This window comes from Grampus griseus (genome assembly GCF_964374135.1).
Source record: "Grampus griseus genome assembly, chromosome: 9".
Classification (NCBI taxonomy): domain Eukaryota; kingdom Metazoa; phylum Chordata; class Mammalia; order Artiodactyla; family Delphinidae; genus Grampus; species Grampus griseus.
This window is the reverse complement of record NC_139003.1, coordinates 403045-423392: the sequence shown is the minus strand read 5'-3', so window position 1 is coordinate 423392 and position 20348 is coordinate 403045. Positions and strand designations below refer to the sequence as shown.

General features: G+C 44.4%; 1 protein-coding gene across 3 annotated transcripts in view; it reads right to left on the bottom strand.

Moving 5' to 3' along the window:
- Positions 1 to 20348, bottom strand: part of ESYT2 (extended synaptotagmin 2) — a gene marked incomplete at its 5' end in the record, with an annotated part of 75513 nt that overhangs the window by 33104 nt on the left and 22061 nt on the right. For all 3 annotated transcript variants that reach the window (XM_082661629.1, XM_082661628.1, XM_082661630.1), the window contains 5 exons: positions 4941 to 5030; positions 5278 to 5350; positions 9298 to 9374; positions 11712 to 11846; positions 12690 to 12731. In XM_082661629.1, the coding sequence (XP_082517755.1) occupies positions 4941 to 5030; positions 5278 to 5350; positions 9298 to 9374; positions 11712 to 11846; positions 12690 to 12731 (417 nt within the window). The remainder of the gene's footprint in view (positions 1 to 4940; positions 5031 to 5277; positions 5351 to 9297; positions 9375 to 11711; positions 11847 to 12689; positions 12732 to 20348) is intronic.

Sequence of the window (20348 nt, the reverse complement as noted above, 5' to 3'; positions counted from 1 at the left end):
GACGTGCTTCCAAAGGACAGGAAATCAGCTCTTTGGGCTGCCGAGGAACAGTGAGTAAGGTGGGCACGTTGCAACTGGAACCCCACCAGCGCAGCATGTGTTCACGGGAACCTCAGCCAGCTGCCCTCTGCCCTCCGTGCCATCTGCGGGTTGCAGAAGAGTCGGCAACAGCCACTGCTCATTTCAGCACTGACTACACGCCAGGCGTCCTACATGGGACGTCTGTTAAAAACGGACTGGTGGAGACTTCCTTGGTGGTCCAGTGGTTAAGAATCCGTCTTCCAATGCAGGGGACGCGGGTTCAATCCCTGGCCAGGGAACTAAGATCCCACATGCAGCGGAGCAACTAAGCCTGCGCACCACAACTACTGAGCACGCGCGGCACGAGGAAGAGCCCGCCTGCCGCAACTAAGACCAGATGCAGCCAAAAAGAAAATAAATATTTAAAAACAAAACAAAACAGACTGGTGGCTCCGCCCTTCTCCAGAGTTTCTGAATTTTCTGATTTGGGCTGGTGGTAAAGGTCACGAATATTTTTCTTATGTCTTAAAGCTCCTAGGACTTCCAGCTTTCACTTGGGATGTAGAAAACTGGGAAGAGCATCACTCCTGGATGCATGGAGAGCTGAGGTGACAGGGCCATCCCAGGGCAGGAGAGCCAGAGTAAACCCTGTGAAATCCACAGAAAAAGGCGGGCCCGGGAGAGCACAGCTGCTGCAGGAAAGGTAGAAGCCCTGCCTTCGAGAGGCGAGGGCCCACAGCCACTCAGAGGACAGGAACAGAATTCACCCTCTATGCCTTGACCACAGAGATGCAGTATTGCTGGGGGCGGGTGCGACACTCTCTCCTGCACAAGACCCTCCAAAGACAGAGTCACAGGGAGGGGGCAGGGCCACTGAAAGAGCACCACAACAATGGTGGTGGGGTAAGATGCTCCAAAATGATGAAAGATATCAAACCCCAGATCCAAGAAATGCAGAGAACACCTGGCGGGATAAACAGCCGCAAACTCCCCAGTGGCTTAATGTGTGGCCTAAGATTGGACCTCTTCCGTCCAGTGGGCTCCATGGACCTGCCAGCCCAGCCCTGCCTCGCCCCTCATGGCCGCCTCCCATGCGGGGCTGCAGGAATCGGTTTCAGGAAGCCTCATTCGAATGCTGCAACCTTCCTACTCCTGGTCTCGGGGTTAAGGGTCTGTATCTGATGCAGCTGGAATAGGGCAGGCAAGGACCAAGGGAAGACCGGGAGGCTCACTCCTGGGGGCACCGGCAGCCAGTGTTTCTGGCCTGTGGCCTGAAGGACCAGAGGAGGCTGGTCTCAGGGTGAGAGAAGAACAAAGCTGAGGCAGAACAGGCACAAGAGACAGTGGCCACGGAGTCCACATTCCATCCTGTTCCTGACTCCCAACTGCAGCCCCTGCATGGGTTTCATGAGACATCGATATATGCTCATTTTGTTTTTAAATAAAGCCTCCCCTTCTCCCCCTTCCTTTGCTTAAGGTACCTCAATTGCTGGAGTCCTAGCTAGTAGGATTCAATTTCTTTTCACAATCACTCTAAAAGGAAGATGTTATTTACATTTTATAGATGAAGAAACTCAATCTGTGGATCAAAGCCTCAGCAGGCATGTCCTTTGCTAGCTGGGAGGACCCCTTTAGGATAAACACATTCAGAGTGAGCCCCAGACCATCTCCTGGAGAAGTTCTAGAAAGGACCTCCTGACTCAGTCTACTCTAATCCATACTCCTGAGACAAACCTAAAAATGACCTAAGGATTGTGAAACACCCTTAAGAGTGTATGCCAGAGGCAATCCCAACAACTGTCAAGTTAGCATGAGTAGGTGGCCGCCACTTCCCTGGGACACGTCCAAGGGCAGAGAGTAGGTCGCGCCCTGGCTCGTACCAGAACCTTAACCCAAGCTTCTGTGCTTACCAGTGCTCGGCCTCTGCTGTCAGGATCCCACCAGAATGCTAACCCTACGTACGGGAAAATATTTAATTTCTGAAACATCTGAAGACTCACTACGTGCCAGGTGCTATACCAAGTGTTTTACAGTTAATCGTCACCTCTAATCTTTTGAGGGAGGTATAAGTGTACTCCCCATGTTACCGATGGGGAGACTGAGGCTTACAGAAATTAAATACAGTTGGGTCTCCGTATCTGAGGGCTCCAGCTCTGCCTCCTCAGATTCAACCAAACACGGATCAAAAGTATTCAGAAAGAAAAAATTCCAGAAGTTCCAAAAAGCAAAGCTTGAATCTGCTGCACTAGGGCAACTATTTACATTGGACTTTCAACTATTTACACAGAATTTACACCGTACTAGGTGTTATAAGTGATCTAGAGATGATTTAAAGGATACGAGAGGATGTCCGTAGGTTATGTACAAATGCTACGCCATTTAATAAGGAACTTGAGCACCCACGGATTTCGGTCCATGGGAGTCCGGGAACCAATCCCCTATGGATACTGGGAGAAGATGGTAGTTTGCTCAAAGCACGCAGTTCAAAGGAGAGAAAGAACCAGGAGCAGAAAGTGAGGCTGTGTGGCGCTCACATCTGTCACTTAACCTGAAATAAGGTGACAGTACATCCGCCCTGCCCCCACTGTGCTCAACGAGGTCAGCACTGCAGACACCTGTGGTTATTTTTTTAAAAACAAGTAGCACATTATCAGAACTAATCTAAACAAATAAATGAGCAAAAAAATGTGCGAAAGTTTCATATTCTTCTGAAGGTTGCCATGCTTCTAAATCATCTGAATAGTCAAACCCCCAAATCTTTCTGTTTTTCACTGGGGTGAGGAAGGACTTGGCAGCCAGCAGGGAATTCTGCTCTTACATTTTCCAGATGAAAGCGACTGAAAAAGTCCCTTTTCTCTGAAGCCTGTGCTTGGTGACTGTAATTCACCATATAAGGATACAAGTGATCCTCAACCTTTCACAGCCTCATCCTGCTTTTCTGAGTACTAAAATTTCATTTGGAAATTAATATTATAATGTTATTTTTATTTTATTTTTTACTTTTTGGCTGCACGGCTTGTGGGATCCTAGTTCCCTGACCAGAGACTGAACCTGGGTCCCCTGCAGTAGAAGCACAGAGTCTGAACCACTAGACCACCAGGGAAGTCCCTACAATGTTATTTTTAAACTAAGTATACCTAAGAAAGATCCAATGAAGAATATTACAAAGTTTTGAGGAAGATTTAAAGATTTGGATTTTGTTACATTCTGAGCTGAATAAAGAACACTTTCTTTAAATTGTTAAAAATTCCCTGCAAACTAAAAATACTTATCAACTTGCTAAGGATTAGTTTTTTATATTCATTAATGAAGGAATTTTTTAAAACGTACTGTCTTTTCAATAACTTGTATGTGGAGGAAAAAAACCCATGAATTTTGAATCTTTTATGGATTTCTTCATTTCTCAAAATTTTAATAAATTAAAATTTAACACAGATGTTCCTTAATAGCTTTTGAATTTTACCATGCTTTGTGTTGTTAAGATACATTCAAAATAAGCCAATTATTTAAGCAATAAAAAGCAAATGAGAATAATAATTTTAGTGGTAACAAAAAGTGATGACACTTACTTCTTATGTTTTTATGCAGAAAAGCACCACTTGTTTGGTCTAGATAAACTTGTATTTTAAAAACCAGCAACAATAATTTGTATTAAGTTATTTGAATCAAATTATACAAATGAATATCCCCATTTTACACTACACATGATGTTAATGACACCTCCAGAAAGGACTCATTGGTTACAAAAATGGCACACCGTGAAGAAGTATCAGAGAAACAGATCCATTCATTCATCAGACATTTACTGAACTGTATGGAGACAGATATGGCTGTGGCTTCCAAAGATTAAGAAGTGTACTGTGAGGCACAGGGACAAGGAGGGAACCTGGCTGCCCATGTCCTGGGAAGGGCAGCATTCTGGGAGAAGAGAGAGAGAGAAGGAGGGAGGTGGAAGGGACGATGGGGGAGGGGGTGGGGGTGGTACTACCACTGCACTGGACAGATGACCATCTGCGAGTGAGAGCCGGCCCCTGGTGGGTCCGTCTGCCGGGGCAAGGCCCCTAGCAGTGAAGTCCACTGAGGACAAAGCCAAGGCAGAAAGCCAAGGAGAGGCTGCAGAAGCCCAGATGAGGAGCCTTGTAGGAATGGAGCCACCCAGGTGAGGATGGACAGTCTCAGTGAGGGGAGGGGCCTCAGCGAGGAGATAGGGTCTCAGTGAGGGAGAGTCTAGGTAGGTGACATGTTTGTTGTCTTACTTTTGTGGCTAATAATGAATAATAAGTATTGACGACTTATAACAAAAATGGAATGTGAAATAATAATATCATGGTTTATCCAAGTGTTAAAATATAATTTAGTTAAAATTAATCTTTGTGACTCTTAAAAACACAGCATACTGTGTGCTTCATTCAACACACTCCGAGAGGCAGGCAATGGCAGGGTGGGGACAGCTGCAGGGAGACTTGGGGTGAGTATGAGGATAGCAACTCTGCCAGACCAGGGCAGGTCCAGGTGCAGATCCCCAGACTTACTAGTTTTGTGACTTGGACAAATCAGACTCCCAGGTCCTGGTCAGCAAAAGTATTTAGTGTTAGTTATTTAACTACAGAGCTATGAGGATTGAATGAGTAAATATATATCATACTCAGTGATAGGCGCTGAATGTTAGTTACAACCTATACTTTCTAAGGTCTGCTTTCAAATTTTCTGCAGCAAACATTTTTATAATGAGAAAAAAAGTTGTCTATCGAGAGATGTGAAGCCCTCCATTAAGGACAGAGAGATGAAAGCACGCAGGATTCATGCATCAAAGGGAATAAAGTGAGTTAAGCTCTTTTTCTCCACTCTGTCTATTCTTCGATATGTACACATTCTTGTCAGTGAATGGCAAGAAAAGAATGAAATAAACATTGACTTACTGGCTTCCTAAGGAAGAAGATAGACAAAGCTCCCACTAAGGGCATGTCTCCAATCAGTGGTTCCAGGATCACCCGCATTGTACCATGAATCTAAATTCAAATGGGAAACCGAAACGTTAACAGAAAACAATTCCACAGGCCATTACAGACGCAAGAAGGAGGATGCAGGATCCTCTCACTGATTCCTGAGCATCTGACTTCAGGTTTCTCTCAAGGTATAACCTATAAACAAAAACTTAACTTCAAAGAAATTCTGAGTTAATAAAAACCTCATGATTTTCTTTCTGAATAGAGCACAGAGAATTTGAGAAGACTATGAAACTTAAAAAAACCTTACCTGTATACTTTGCACACCAGCTCTACAAAAATATCGCTTGATCTCCAAATCAATCTCACAATTTCCTACAAAACTAGCAAAGAAAAAGTTCTGTATTACATTCTCTTAATCACCACAGACCTGCAAGCTATATAATCTGAATACAATGATAGTAAAGCAGCCAGAACTAGACTGTAGGCAAAGCTGTAACCTGCAGCCTGGCCGTGCCAGAGTGTTCTAGTGCCTGCGTTGGAGCGGTCACTGACACCAGTCAGGACCGCCGCATGGGTGGCGAGGCAGGCAGCTGGCCAGAGGCCTTGGTATAAATGTCACTTCTCAAAGTGCAGCTTCTGGAGCAGTCTCTTGACGGAGCGTAGTTTTCATTTGTTTTATAAACAACTATGCTTGTTTAAAACATAAAAAATGCTGAGATTGTGTTTCACCACAAATAAACGCTGCGCCCAAGCTCCCCGTACTGAGGAAACTAGCAGTGCTCAGGGCCCTCTGATGTCAAAGGTTAAAGACATTACATCCATCTGAGGTATCAATTTTACTCAACGATTAAGTCTTTTCAATCATTAACGTGAAACAAACATGAATACAGCATGATGCTGAATGTAAGGCTTGCACCCATCTTTACTGTGAACATGGCACGTCCACTACATTTTGCGTGGGATCCATATGATTTGACTCCCACCCTTGACTCTTGGACTCTTGACTCCTGCGTGGGAGCGTTGGGGGGGCAATTTGATAATCATGAGAGAGACTGTCTAAGCACATGAGCAAAATAGTGACAGAAGGCGTCTGGGATGAAAGTCTTCCAATATTCACAGTTCTGATGTAAAAGTCAGTACCTGTAGGTTCTTTTGGTGAAGAGGGGACGTACAGTCAAGCACACATTTTGGCAGAAATTTGCTGCCAGCCACGAGGGGCAGACATCTGAGTTAATAACAGCAGTGCTTTTCTAGCTATGAGAAGATGCAAGAAATTGGGCTCATAACATCGTCTCCTGAATATATCTATGTGAAGACCTGTTCTGCCAGTCTTCCCAGAGCACAGAGGGCCTCATTCCTGATCTCTGCCCTGAACTCCTTTCAGGGTGTGTGGAAGGTCAGCAACTGCAGTGGCTGGCGGCCTCACCCTTGTAGAGGCAGATGGTGAGCAACAGGTTTTCACCCACACACACCAAGACTTGATCATTGATTTCCTCATAGCTCTCAATTATTCCTTCCCCAACTCCATGGCCAGTAACCTAGTTACGGTCCTTATCTGGAACACAGGAAAAAGCAGAATGCAGACTTTTTAGAGACATAAATATCTGAGCTGCATAACTTGCGTATGCCGTCATGTCTGCTGAAACCACAAAAGCCAGGCTGCATCTTCAAAATGGCGTCCGGTAGCAGATTCACTCCGATGTTTATTTAATGAACGTGTATGAAGTGCTCCCTCAGCGCTGGAACAAGAGAACAAGGCTCCCACGCTCCTGAAGCTCACCCTCGGCCTAGTGGACAGCCCTCCCAGGGTGCGGCTGACCCGAAGACACACGCGGGGCTTCCTCTTCTACTGCACTGACAGCAGCAGCGTTTGCAGTAGTTCCAAATACGTTAAAGACGCAGAGTTTTCCGTATCACATCATCACGACATTCTATGCTCCCTTCTAGAACAAAGGTAATTGGTACTGACTGTTCATTTACTATATTAATATACTTCAGAAACTCAAAGATGATAAAATAAAACGATCCTCAGCCAAAACAACAAACCAAACCCTGCGGAGCCGTGTGTCAGTCAGCAGCTCAGCAGCGGCCTGCACACAGCTGGGCCGGGGCCTCAGGGAAAGCCGGAACCTTGGCAGTCACTAAGACACCAAAAAAGAAAAAGAAAAAAACGCCCACGAACAGTGAAGACAAGAGCCAGAGAAAACCTCTCTACCATGCAGGCAAGGCACCTGGCAGACCCCTAAGTAATTTTTTTCCCAATTATTCTTCATTGTGGTAAAATATACATAAAATTACCAGCTCAACCATTTTTAAGTGCACGCCTCAGTGGCATTAAGCACATTCAGATGATTGCGCGACCATCACCACCATCATCACTTCCAGAACTCTCTGCATCTTGCGAAACTGAAATTCTATACCCGTTAAACAGCAACTTCTGATCCCGTCTCCCCCAGTCCCCTGCAGCCTTCATCCTACTTTCTGTCTCTGTGAATCTGACTCCTCTGGGGGCCTCACATGAGTGGAATCAGACAGGATTTGTCTTTTCGGGACTATCCTATTTCATTTAGCATAATGTCCTCAAGGGTCATCCCTGTTGTAGCAGGACGGACACTACACGCCGCAGGATCTCCTTCTTTATAAAGGCTGAATGAGACTCCACTGTATGTACATAACACACCTTGCTTACCCATTCAACAGTCAATGAACACCTGGGTTGCTTCCATGTTTTAGCTGCTATGAACACAAGTGCACAAATACCTCTTTGAGACCTTGTTTTCAATTCTTTTGGGTATGTACCCAGAAATGGAAGTGCTGGGTCATACAGTAATTGTTTAATTTTTTGAGGAACAACTATTCTGTTTCCATAGCAACTGTACCTTTTACATTCCCGTCACCAGTGCACAGGGGCTCCAATTTCTGCACATCCTCACTAATCTGTTTTCTGATAGGTGCCATCCTGATGGGTGTGAGGCGGTATCTCACTGTAGTCTGGATTTGCTTCTCCCTGATTAACAGTGATGTTGAGCACCCTTTCGTGTGCCTGTGTCCACTTGTGTATCTTCTTTGGAGAAACGTCTATTCAAGTCCTTTGTTCATTTCTGAATCAGGTTATTTGTTTTTTTGTTGCTGTTGAGTTGTAGGAGTTCCTTATACATTCTGGATCTCAATCCCTTATCAGATATATGATTATATGGATTACACTGCTTCTACAGATTGCTTTTAGTGTTGACTTTTAACAATGTTAAGTCTTCCAAACCACAAACATGGGATGTATCCCTATGTATTTATGTCTTCTTTAATTTCTTACAGCAATGTTCTGTAGTTTTCATTGTACAAGTCTTCCACCTCCTTGGTTAAGTTAATTTCTAAGTATTTTATTCTTTCTGTTTCTATTGTAAATGAAATTGTTTTCTTAATTTCCTTTTTGGATTGCTCGTTGTTAGGGTATAGAATGCAACTGATGTTTTTTTTTTTGCATTGATTTTGTATCCTTCTACTTTGCTAAATTCATTTACTAGTTCTAAAACCTTTTTTTTGTGGAATCTTTCAGGTTTTCTACATAGATCATATTACCTGTGTACAAAGATAATTTTACTTTCTCCTTTCCAACTTGTATGCCATTCACTTCGTTTTCTTCATACCTAATTGCTCTAAAAGAACTTCCAGTACCATGTTGAACAGTAGTGGTGAAAGCAGGCATCCCTGTCTTGTTCCTGATCTCAGAGGAAAAGGTTTGTCTTTCACCACTGAGCATGCCGCTTGCTGGGAATATATGCCTTTTATTATGCTGAAGTAGTTTCTGTCTGCTTCCTGTTTAAGTGTTTTTATCATGAAAGTGTGTTCAATTTCACCAAATGCTTTTTCTGCATCAACTGAGATAATCATGCAGGGGTTTTTTTTCCCCCCTTAATTCTGTTAATGTGGGGCATTACACTGATCACTTTTCTTTGTTGAGCCATCCTTGCATCCCAGGAATAAATCCCACTTGGTCACAGTGTATAATCCTTTTACTGTGTTGCTGAATTCAATTTGCTAGCACTTTCTTGAGGATTGTGGCTTCAATGTTCACAAGGGATATGGGTCTGTCGTTTTCTTTTCTTGTAGTGCCTTTACTTTCTTTTATTTAACATGTTTTATGAATGATAGCAATTATCTAGGCTGCCAGGAACTAAAACCAGGAAGTAAATAAATTTAGGTCTTCAACAAGAAGTTAGTCCAATTCCATCAAACAGCAGGTAAGAAATGTGCTCATTATAACCTCCACCTTATGGGTAGAGCTAAGTGACATCACACATCATTAACCATGACATAAATACAAACTTACCTAATCTGAAGGTCCAAAATAATTTGCCTTTTGTCCACATTTTCAGTATACACCTTAACACCATTGATCCTGAGGGGCTGAAACAAGAACTGGCTTACTTCAAATGTAGGAAGGGTGAAAGGAAAACCAAGCCCTGTGACACAGCAGAGCTGAGACAACGAGCTTCAGCATCAGGCCACAGGAGTGAAAACTCCTCTGCTTCACAATGTACTAGCTGTTTCACCTCCAGCAAGTTGTTAAACCTGTCCCTCAGCGCCCTCATCTGTAAAACACGGTCAGGAGGGCAGCTCCACATGGGCAATAGCGAGGCTACAGGACACAGGACCATGCAGGTTGAGGAGCACGGCCTGGCACAGCAAGTGCTCACAGGCCACAGACACAGCTCCGCTATGACCCTGCTTCGCTCCTTCCCAGGAGCCTTGGGCGCTTGTCTCTTCCAGATGACTTTGACCCTTTCTCTCTACTCCATCCTTACTAATTGTTTAAAATATAACTTCCCTTCATTTTTTCTTTATGTCATAATTTTCCATTTCTTAAGATTTTAATAAAAATGGGGCTTTTGAGTGAATCAAAAATACTAGCTATAGTTTCAACACCTAATACATGCTACAAGGTCACAATCAAATGACTCTGTAAAAAGAAAAGGAAAACCTACAACAGATGCTATATTTCAACATCATTTCAAAACCTTTTTCCCATTGATTTGAAACCCCTCCTAAGAAAGTTTTCAACATGACATTTGAGCATTAAAAACTCAAGCTGAAGAACTACCGGACCTCTGGAGTCTTACTGCTCACTCTGACAGTGAGTGTCCTGAAACCTTATTCCTCAACCAGCTGCAGGAGAAACTCTAAGTCTACACTTCCTACCGTCCCAGGTCCCGGGCTCTTCTGCTCGGGTTCTCCTGCCCCTCTCTTCTGTCCCTTCAATCAAACAGCCCGGGTCCTGTGTGCCCAAAAGAGGTCCATGCAGCCACGGTGACGCCAAGCTCCCCGACTGAACCCGCACTACTCTCTGCATTCCTGCCGTCTCCTTGATGATGATCTTACGTAGCATCAAACTGAAGCGCATGTGAAACAGGGACGTAATTCTTCCTGAGACAAACCCAGCTGGAGCGAGAATTCCAGATCTGCGCAAGCATGAGCTTACCTAACTCTGGGAGACACAAACGCCAGCCAGAGGGAGACAGTGACTGTAGGGCCGGAGGAGAAGGGGCAGGCAGGGGAAGGACGCGCCTCAGAGACCTTACACGGCTGTCGAGGCCTAAGCTAGTCACCATCCGCCCTTCACAGTCACGTGCATTCTAGCTTGTAGCTGTGTCTTCCCTCCTGTCGTGATCGTTTGAGGTGACTGAGGTAAAGTGAAAATTAAAGGTAGTGTCCCATGGTGGTCCTGTGCTGGCCTGGTGTGCTCAAACAAAAGGATGCCCACACCCCGACTCGCAGCGTGTTGTAGACCTCACAGCCAAGCGGGCAAACGGCCTGCACAACACAGCTTGGCAGGACACACACACCTGAGGCACCACGGAAGAGAAGGAGCATTCTCTGCCCATAGAAAATAGGCCTTGATGGGGAAGGGTGACTGACAGCCTGGGGAGTGTGGGATGGGAACGTGTCTGGGGGCAGTGACATGGATGGGGGTCAGATGGTCCTCAGCCACATTCACTAACACCCCGACAGGCTGAAACACAGACATCGGGATGCAGGGCGTGGTGAGAGTGGGTTGTCGGGCTCTGCCCTGGTGTGTGAGTTTAAAGGACTACTGAACTCCAAAACAATGTTACCTTGAAACTAATGCTATGTTATGTGTCAATTACACCTCAACAGAAAAAATATTACCTTCAACTGTTGCTAATTATTGTAAACACTGACTTAAAAACATAAAAAAGGAAACTTGCCCTTAATGGTGGTCTTGAGGCTTCCTAGCAGTGTTGGAATTAGTGACTTTCTTTTGTATATAATGATTCCAACAACAAAGCCTACCTTTCCCTTCCCCTGTGTCACTACCGCCACACCGCAAGCCCAGCACTGGAGCCTGAGCTGCTGTTGTAAACGCTGTGGTGGAGCAGGTACCTCCAGCTTTTGTCAGTCTCATCATCCTTATACATCAAACTCCCTTTCCAGCAGGACAGATGGTAGAAAGCTGTACAAAGGTAATTCTAACAGAAGAACGTGGGGCAGAGACTCTCTGGGGCTGAGGGGACCTCCAACGGACCTGGACTGGCCGAGAGACCACAGTGGACGAACGAGGCGAGGCCCCAACAGAGGAGGAGAGGGCCCCATGGGAGGCAGACCTGGGGAGGACCCGCACACACTGCCAGCCTTCTGCAAAACAGCTTTCTCTAGAGACAGTCTCAGGTAGTTTACCATTCTTTTCAGTTGTGCACAGGTGAGAACACTTAAGAAGAAACAAACCTGCTGCCCCACGTCAACCCTCGTGAAGCTGAAGGTGCTGAGGTGGGTGTGTGCTCCCCGCACAGCCGGCTCTATAGTTTCTCGAAATAACTTCTCTATAAATTGGCAAATGAAAGGCCACATGTGTTTCACAGTCTGAAAAGGAGAAAGAGCTCAGGTTAAACAAGATGGTATAGTACTTAAGTCATCATGGAAAATTATGCTCCTATAGTTTACCAGAATTTTTGAAAAGCAAAGGACGGGGGGCGTCCTTTTTGCTACGCACCTAAAATTTTTAAATGTATTACAACTGTAAACTATTGATTAACCAACCAATATGTTGCAGGAATTAGTTATTCTAGTTAAATATGCTGTTTAATCATATCATCACATTTAATCATTGCTAAAAAGTCAGAAAATCCTGTGGTTTCAACTCACTGCTAAAAAACTTTCTAAAACTGTATCGTTCTCAACATTAATGAGCTTTCTTTAAGGATGGACTAACTTCTAGTGATTACTTTTTGGGTAATCATTATTCACATTAGTTTTTACTATATAACTCTAAGGATATATAAAACATAGAGATAAAAGAGATCTACTTCAAAGTATAATGATCTAAAAACATAACCTTTAAAAAAAAGATTATCTACCACTAGATTTCTTGGGAGTTATTTCCCTCTTCACAATAATGTTCCAAAATTTTCGCTTATGACTATCATAAAAGAGATCTGAGCAGTAGCTGATCAGAAAAGAAGACACAGGGCCAAACATCCAACTATGAGTATATCATTAACTTCCTCATGTCAAAGAAACAGTCTGCACTGTTTAGAAAAGGAAAGTAATGTCTCAGTCATGACCGAGTTCTTTTGAGAGCAGAAGCCAACCCGCTAAGTCCAAATGAGTGCACGTATTGTCAGCGTCCAAACCCCCAAATATGGAGATATGGCATGTCACCCTCTAATTCCCACTGCTATCTGGTGTTCAGTATTCTTCTCTTACCTTATTTAGCCATTCTGCTCTTTCAGTGTCTGGAAAATGAACCTAAGAGAAAAACATACACACGATTTACAATCTCCTGACCACTCTAAGTAAAACGCCACACAGGCCATTTAGTATTCTTCCTGTATATCTACTGTTTGTAAAATGCTGTTTAAGCCCGTCGCTGGGAAGCCCTACACAGAACCACGCGGCCCTGGCTCTCCACGCTCTAAGGACACTCTGAAGCCCTTGCCTACCTTGCCACTGGGCCGAGGGGCTCCCGGAGCGCACAGTCTCAAGCTCCTCCTTCGCCACCAGCATGGCCCCTGCCTGCAGCACCTAGGCTCAGAGCCTCAGAAGCCCACCTTTCCCTCCCCTTCTGGCCCAAAGGAGCCAGCACAAATCTTCCATGTTCGGCTCCTCTCCACACCGTCTCCCAGATGAGGATTAGAATTCTAATGGTTCTCCATGATGGAGCCTGTATACTGGAGAAAATAAGCACAGAGGTAGGAAAAAACCTACGTGGTGTTAAAACAACCCCTGCAGAAAAAGGCTAAAGCTGTTTTGGGCAGGGAGTTCTCCTCTGAGAAATGCTCCGTACTCCCCCACCCCTCAAAGAAAGAAGAACACGCTGGCCACACTAACATCCTGAAAACTGCAGTTCTGGCACAGCTGCACGATGCATCTCAGGCAGGTTTGTACCGGTGACTGGGACATGGTCTGGAACTGCCACACCTACCTTCCTAAGTAACACAGATACTGTAGCCAGTAAAAGACAAGCCCCACCCCATCCTCTGGCTGAGAGGAGCTGGTCAGGGAATATTACTGTGGGGTGGAGTGTCCCCAAGAAGATGCCTCTTTGAGGACCAACTCTACTCTCAGGCTTGGGCTCTAAGCACAAACCATGGAATGGGGCCGGAAGCAGCCAGGTCCAGGTTGGAGAGGCCACCGTCATCATGTCTGTTGTGGTCACACCGCTTCACGGAGAGGCCACAGCAGGTTCCACCTGCCCCACGTCCACGTGCCTAAGCAGACCTACTCCTTTACGCTGCAGGATGTGAAGCTTTTAATTTGCTTGAACCCGAGGGTGGGCTAGCATGACAAATAAGTTTTTCTAAATTAAGTTAGTTTGAATCCATCCTGGGACAAAACCAAATGGATAGCAACCTTCCAGAATGAAGAAAAGGCTCAAGAGTTGAGAAAGATGACGCTCAAGAAGCAAGGGCTCAGGAAAGGACTGCTGGCGAAGCTTGCTCAGATCTGGAGGCCATGTCACTGCAGAGGTTTGACCGGAAGGGAACTGGACTGCACTTTCCCCCCAGAAGGCAGGAGGCATTTGGGGCTGGGGGTGGGGAGAACTGGAGGGCTTACCAGACTAGCTGGGCTAGGCCACAAGAGGGTTAGATCGCGGCATGAGGTGGCTGAGGAGGGCAAGCTCTCTTCAAGGCCTTTCAGCTGAAAGGTTCAGAGGAGCAGAAGGTGAGGGAAGACAGATGCCGAGGGACAGCCAACGGACAGATTGTAAATCTCCCCTGAACTAGGTTTCTGGAAGATCAATGAGGGCAACATGACTAAGCCACAAACTATACTTGTGTAAAATAATACAAGTAACTACCATTAACTTAGTATGCGTTGCTATCTATGCAGCAGGTTCTGTGCTAAGCTAGTCACGCACATAGTATCTGAGTTAATTCTTACAACAGATCTACAAATTTGAACTATTACTATCCCATATTTGCAGGGTAGCTACTAGTGCCAGAATGGGGATGAAAACCAGATTGGTCTGCTCATGTTTTTGGCCACTTCGCTACTAAGGGATGTGCAAAGTGCGTGGAGCTCGCCGAGCCCTCAGGAGGACACACTCGATCAGAGTAGAGCCTGAAACTCCGATTCCATGCCTTAAATGTACGAGGTCCTGAGTGCCAGCCAGAAGTAGAAAATTTTGTGTTTAATAGTGATTCATCGAATAACTCCAGAGGTTACACAAATCCTGAAACAGCCGATGGCAAAGTTCAGCAAACACAATAGCAGTTCACAATAAAACACTGTTACCAGACCCAGTGTTCCACCCAAGACTAAGAAGAGAGCAATTTAAGACTGGTTTCACTCAACATTCAAACTCCTTCCTAGGAAAGAGCTAGTATCCATCAACACGAATTAATAATTAAGTAGTAATGACAAAATTCCATGTGCATCCAACCACCCTGTGACCCAGCAATTCCATTTCTGAGAATCTCTTCTAGAAAGAAGATGCATGCACAGCACTGCCCGTGGCAGGAGCGGCCAGGACCGCGGGGTGGAACAGATGCTGCACCCACACTTGAAGTGCTGCGCAGCTACAGAAGTGGGGAGGGGCTCCACAGCAGTGATTTCCAGAATTGTTTGAATACTTGCTGTGGAATAACTCCCAGGATTTTTTATTTTTTTTATTTATTTATTTTTTTTGCGGTATGCGGGCCTCTCACTGTTGTGGCCTCTCCCGTTGAGGAGGCACAGGCTCAGCGGCCATGGCTAACGGACCCAGCCACTCCGCGGCATGTGGGATCTTCCCGGACCAGGGCATGAACCCGTGTCCCCTGCATCAGTAGGCGGACTCTCAACCACTGCGCCACCAGGGAGGGCCCCAGGATTTATTTTTAAGGGAAAGTACAAATGGAGAAAAGCAGGTACAACTGCTACCATTCATCTTGTGGGGGGCGGGTATATTAAAAAATTTTTAATAAAAAATGAACAAAAACTTAAAACACTGTTGCCCAGGGAAGAAGGGGACAGGGTAGAAGAAACAAGCGCATGAGAAGAGCCCTAGGTTGAATCAAGCCCCCCAACCCTGCCCAGTGCCCAGTGCAGCCCCACTGGAGGGGACCCCGCTCTGCTCCTGTTTGGGAACACGCCCAGCCATCCTCACAGCCACCACCACGACCATGCAGACAGGCCTCGAGTTACACAACCATGGGCAGGGGCAGACCCTCACCTCCTGCCTCCAAGTCCAACTCTTAAAATCCTTGGCACACTTAAGTGGTTCCTTTCTAATCTTCCCAGCATCAGAGAATTCCTGCTGATATCAAACAAGTGATTTAATTTACCAACTGGGCCCGTATTAGTCCCTCTCTCTTCCAGTCAGTATGTCGTACCAAATTCATGTGTGCAAATACCATCAAATGAACTTCTACTTTCAATTAAAGCATTACAAGAAACTACTATGTTTGGTAATAGAAAACATTGCCAGACTTTCCAATTAATGAAAATTTATTAGTAGAGGCCATATATTCTTAAAAATACTGTTATGTTTGTATGTGTGCATATAAACATATACTTTTATATAAGTTATACAAGTTTATAAATGTACAGAAAAAGTTTGCAAGAATACAAGGAGTGGTGGCTTCCCTGGTGGCGCAGTGGTTGAGAGTCCGCCTGCCGATGCAGGGGACACGGGTTCGTGCCCCGGTCCAGGAAGATCCCACATGCCGCAGAGCAGCTGGGCCCGTGAGCCATGGCCGCTGAGCCTGTGCGTCCGGAGCTTGTGCTCCGCAACGGGAGAGGCCACAACAGTGAGAGGCCCGTGTACCGCAAAAAAAAAAAAAAAAGAATACAAGGAGGGGACTTTCCTGGTGGTGCAGTGGTTAAGAATCCTCCTGCTAATGCAGGGGACACAGGTTTGAGCCTTGGTCTGGGAAGATCCCACATGCCACGGAGCAACTAAGCCTGTGGGCCACAACTACTGAGCCTGCGCTCTAGAGCCCGCGAGCCACAACTACTGAGCCCACACGCCTAGAGCCCGTGCTCAGCAACGAGAAACCACCGCAACGAGAAGCCGGAGCACCACAACGAAGAGCCGACCCCGCTCGCTACAACTAGAGAAAGCCCACATGCAGCAACGAAGACCAAATGCAGCCAAAAATAAATTAATTAATTAATTTTTAAAAAATACAAGGAAGGGGCTTCCCTGGTGGTGCAGTGGTTGAGAGTCCGCCTGCCAACGCAGGGGACACGGGTTCGTGCCCCGGTCCGGGAAGGTCCCATATGCCGCGGAGCGGCTGGGCCCGTGAGCCATGGCCGCTGAGCCTGCGCGTCCAGAGCCTGTGCTCTGCAACGGGAGAGGCCACAGCAGTGAGAGGCCCGTGTATCGCAAAAAAAAAAAAAAAAAATACAAGGAGGGGAATGAGGCTTTTATAGTTTCCTCTATTTCTATATGTTTGAATTACTTGTAAGAAGCATAAACTACTTTTCTAGTTATTTTTGTAATTTACAATTAAAACTAAGAATTTTCTAACACAAAAGTACTACTTTATACAATAAATGACTCTGAAATTATGTGACAATAGACTTTTCATAAACTACATTTTAATTATATTAGCGAGAATGATACTTAGAAACAAGACGCTCTTATAAGTAATCTACTCCAAATCTGATTTGAAAAATTTTTTTTCTGAATCATCAAGTTTTAAAGGTAAAGTACAACTATGTTGAAACAAACACTTTAATGACCAAAAACAATAATGACTCCTGTAAAAAATATTCCAAAATGAAATATTCGCCTTCCCTAACAGTAGTTGATTTCTCTAAGTTCACCGGTATTTCTCAAGTTAGGTCTGCCAGTACACCAGCAATTCCTATTCATCCTGTCACACCTCAGGCAAGACATACACCAGTCCCACAAGTCACCTACATGTAATAATAGAGCTTCTCTACTCACCATCATGCACCAGGACAGAAATACAATTCGCCTGGTGTGAATTCTGATTCTGTTACTGCATTTTCGTCACTGTGCTTTAACCTACCACAAACGTATAGATTGTTCTTTTTGAAAAACAGGCTGAAGAAGCCATTTTTTGAGCAGTTAGTTGGGTCTGGCTCTGTGCCCAAAGCCAGGGACATGACACGGAATTGGCCGTGGTCCTGTCCTTGAGAGGCTCATGCTGGCGGGTGGACGGGCGTGGAGAGGTATGACCGCCAGCCTAGGAAGAAAGAACAGTGCGGGCTGGGAAGGGTCTGATGCTGCCTCCAAGGGTCCACGAGAAACTCAGGAAGACTACGTTAGATGGGTTTGAAAGGGTTAGCTGGGGGTTGCCATGCAAAGAGAATACACTAAGCAGAAATAATGGTGCATGCAAGTTACTCTGGTTGGATTAAGAGAAGAGAGGAATGGTAGATGCTGAAGCTGAAAAATCAGGTCAAAACCAGCCTGAAGTGCCTTCTGTGCCACACAAAGGAGTGTGGATTTTGTTCTACTGGCAATGGGTCAACGCTGGAGTTTTCAGGAGGGAAATTATGTAAGATTAATATTTGAGGAAACGTATTCTGGAACTACCAGAGGAGAAGGCAGAGAAACCATCTGCACAAGTAGGCTTCCAGTACAAGTGAACTGGCTCACATCACTATAGTTTATGTGAGATGAATTCTGAAAGTCAAGCCATCTCTTAGTGGAGAATCCCAGGACATTCAATAATTCTGAGGTTTTTAATTTGTAAGGGATGGTTTCAAAGTGCCAAAGAAAAAGAATATATCAAAATTGAAGACAGTAAATCTGTTACCAAATTTTAATTCTGTTCACTAAGTCAAAAATCTGCTTCTCACTAATACATATTCATAAACACTTGTTTATGTTCCACAAAACAGAATTTAAAGTAGCTAAAACATCACAGAGAAAGGTAGAGATGTACAGGGAAAATAGAAAATGTGTTCCTAAGGCATACAGGAATGATGAACACATGTCATTCGGTTTCAAATCTAATTTTTCAGCTGAAAAACAAAACCTAACAAACAAAACATCACCAAAAAAAAAAAAAACCCACTCAAATCTCCTCTACAAGTCTAATTATGAAACAAGTTTTCATATTTATTATTCATAGTATCTTTACAAACTAGAAATAACCATTGTATGAGTACTGAAATTTTGATTATTTTTAAGAGTTGACACTACCCAAGAAATCTTTTTTAATCTTTTCTTTAAAAAGAACAAAGGCATATTTTGGATTCTAATATGGTATTGATATTATCAAAGTTGTTTAGAAAAAAATAAACCAAATACAAAAGACAGAGCACTGGTTGTGTGCCAGAACCCTACCTACAGACAATGTCTTGTTTAATCCTCACAACAACCTTGTCCACAGTTAATGCCCCACCTAACAGATGAGGAAACAGGAAGGATAATTTGTTAAAATCACAGGGAAATAAGTGAACTAGAGGGAAAAGGCCCAGACCCACAGGGCTCTAAAGTCCTCCCTAAAGTATAAAAGATGGAACAAATTTATACATAGCTAAAATTTTCTACTTAAATCATATTTCACCCACTTCTGAACACGGGATAATGTTTAGAACTGAAGCTAAACAGAAGAACTGTCTTTCTTTAAACAGCATTCCCCTTGAAGACCCTGTTAATAGTCGGCACTTGTGCAAACATCCCCGCTCAGTCTAAGGCAACTATACAAAGTGCAGCTGCAGGGAGTCCTGCTGAAATCCCACCACCACTAGTGGTGGTGAAACACGCAGTGTAAATTAACCCATCCCTTTATTTTAGAAATCTAAAATAAGGTAGTCAATGTCTGGGAAATACAAGTGAAGATAACATATCTATTTCACCTGAAGCATTACTGATTTAATGTCTTTAAGTAAAATACAAAAGATAATGGATAAAATGATCATTTTAGAAACCAAATGTCATTAAACTTCGAATAGCAAACTGGCCAATCAAGTTCACTTGTTCATATTCTTCCTTATTCCAAGAAGTATTTGAGCTTTGCTCATTTCTACATTCCTTTAAGCAGTGTCTCAAAAAACCAAAAACTAAAAAATCAACATCAAAAATCCCAGTGGCAGAATTCACTTCATCTGGGACAGATGTGTGCCCTGGAGCCCAGAAGAGGTCCCTGCTGGGCAGCCGGCCCTCCAGGCGCTACCTCACCGGTCACCCAGCACACCAGAGTGTCACCCGCTGTCGTCGATCCCCTAACACCAATCTTCCTGCACAATGCAAAGAGTTCTACCTAAGTCCACAAGCTGAAAAGATCTAAGCAGGAGTTTTGTTTTCCTGTCTAAAACTAACACTTACATCTCAAAAATAAGAATAGATGAGGCATGGCCGAGGAAGAATGGGCCAATTGAATCCCATCAACCCACACAACCATGAGAGATAAAAACTGTGTTTTAAGCCACTAAAAAAAACAAAAAAAAAAATAGATGAGGCAAGACTAGGACAATCGAACCACAGGTTCTATGAAACCATGAGAAGCCTGTACTTTATCATCTCACAACAGAAACTGTTTTCAGGAAGCCTTTAAGCAATCAACACATATCTCTACCTGGAAGTACACTGCAGTTTACTTAAACAGACCTGACTGCATTCAAAGAGTTCACAGGCTGGGGAGAGACTAACTAGAAATCTTCAAATGTTTAATGTTCCTTTGTCTGCATATGGATTAGTCTTAAAATCAATGCAAATGGGAAAGGACAGACTCACAGACAGTTAAAATTGCCCAGAAAAATTCAAAGCGAGTCCAAGGTTCCAACATATAGAAGGGCTCCCTGGAGAACCCAGGATTTGGGAGCTGTTGTCACTGATGGGGAAAGAGAGTCGTTCTCCCTCTCTCGACCTTGGGTCAACCGGCCATCTACAGCTCTCTATGCCAGTGCTTTCCAATCATGACAGACACAGAAAACCATGTGTATACAGTCTGCTGAGAT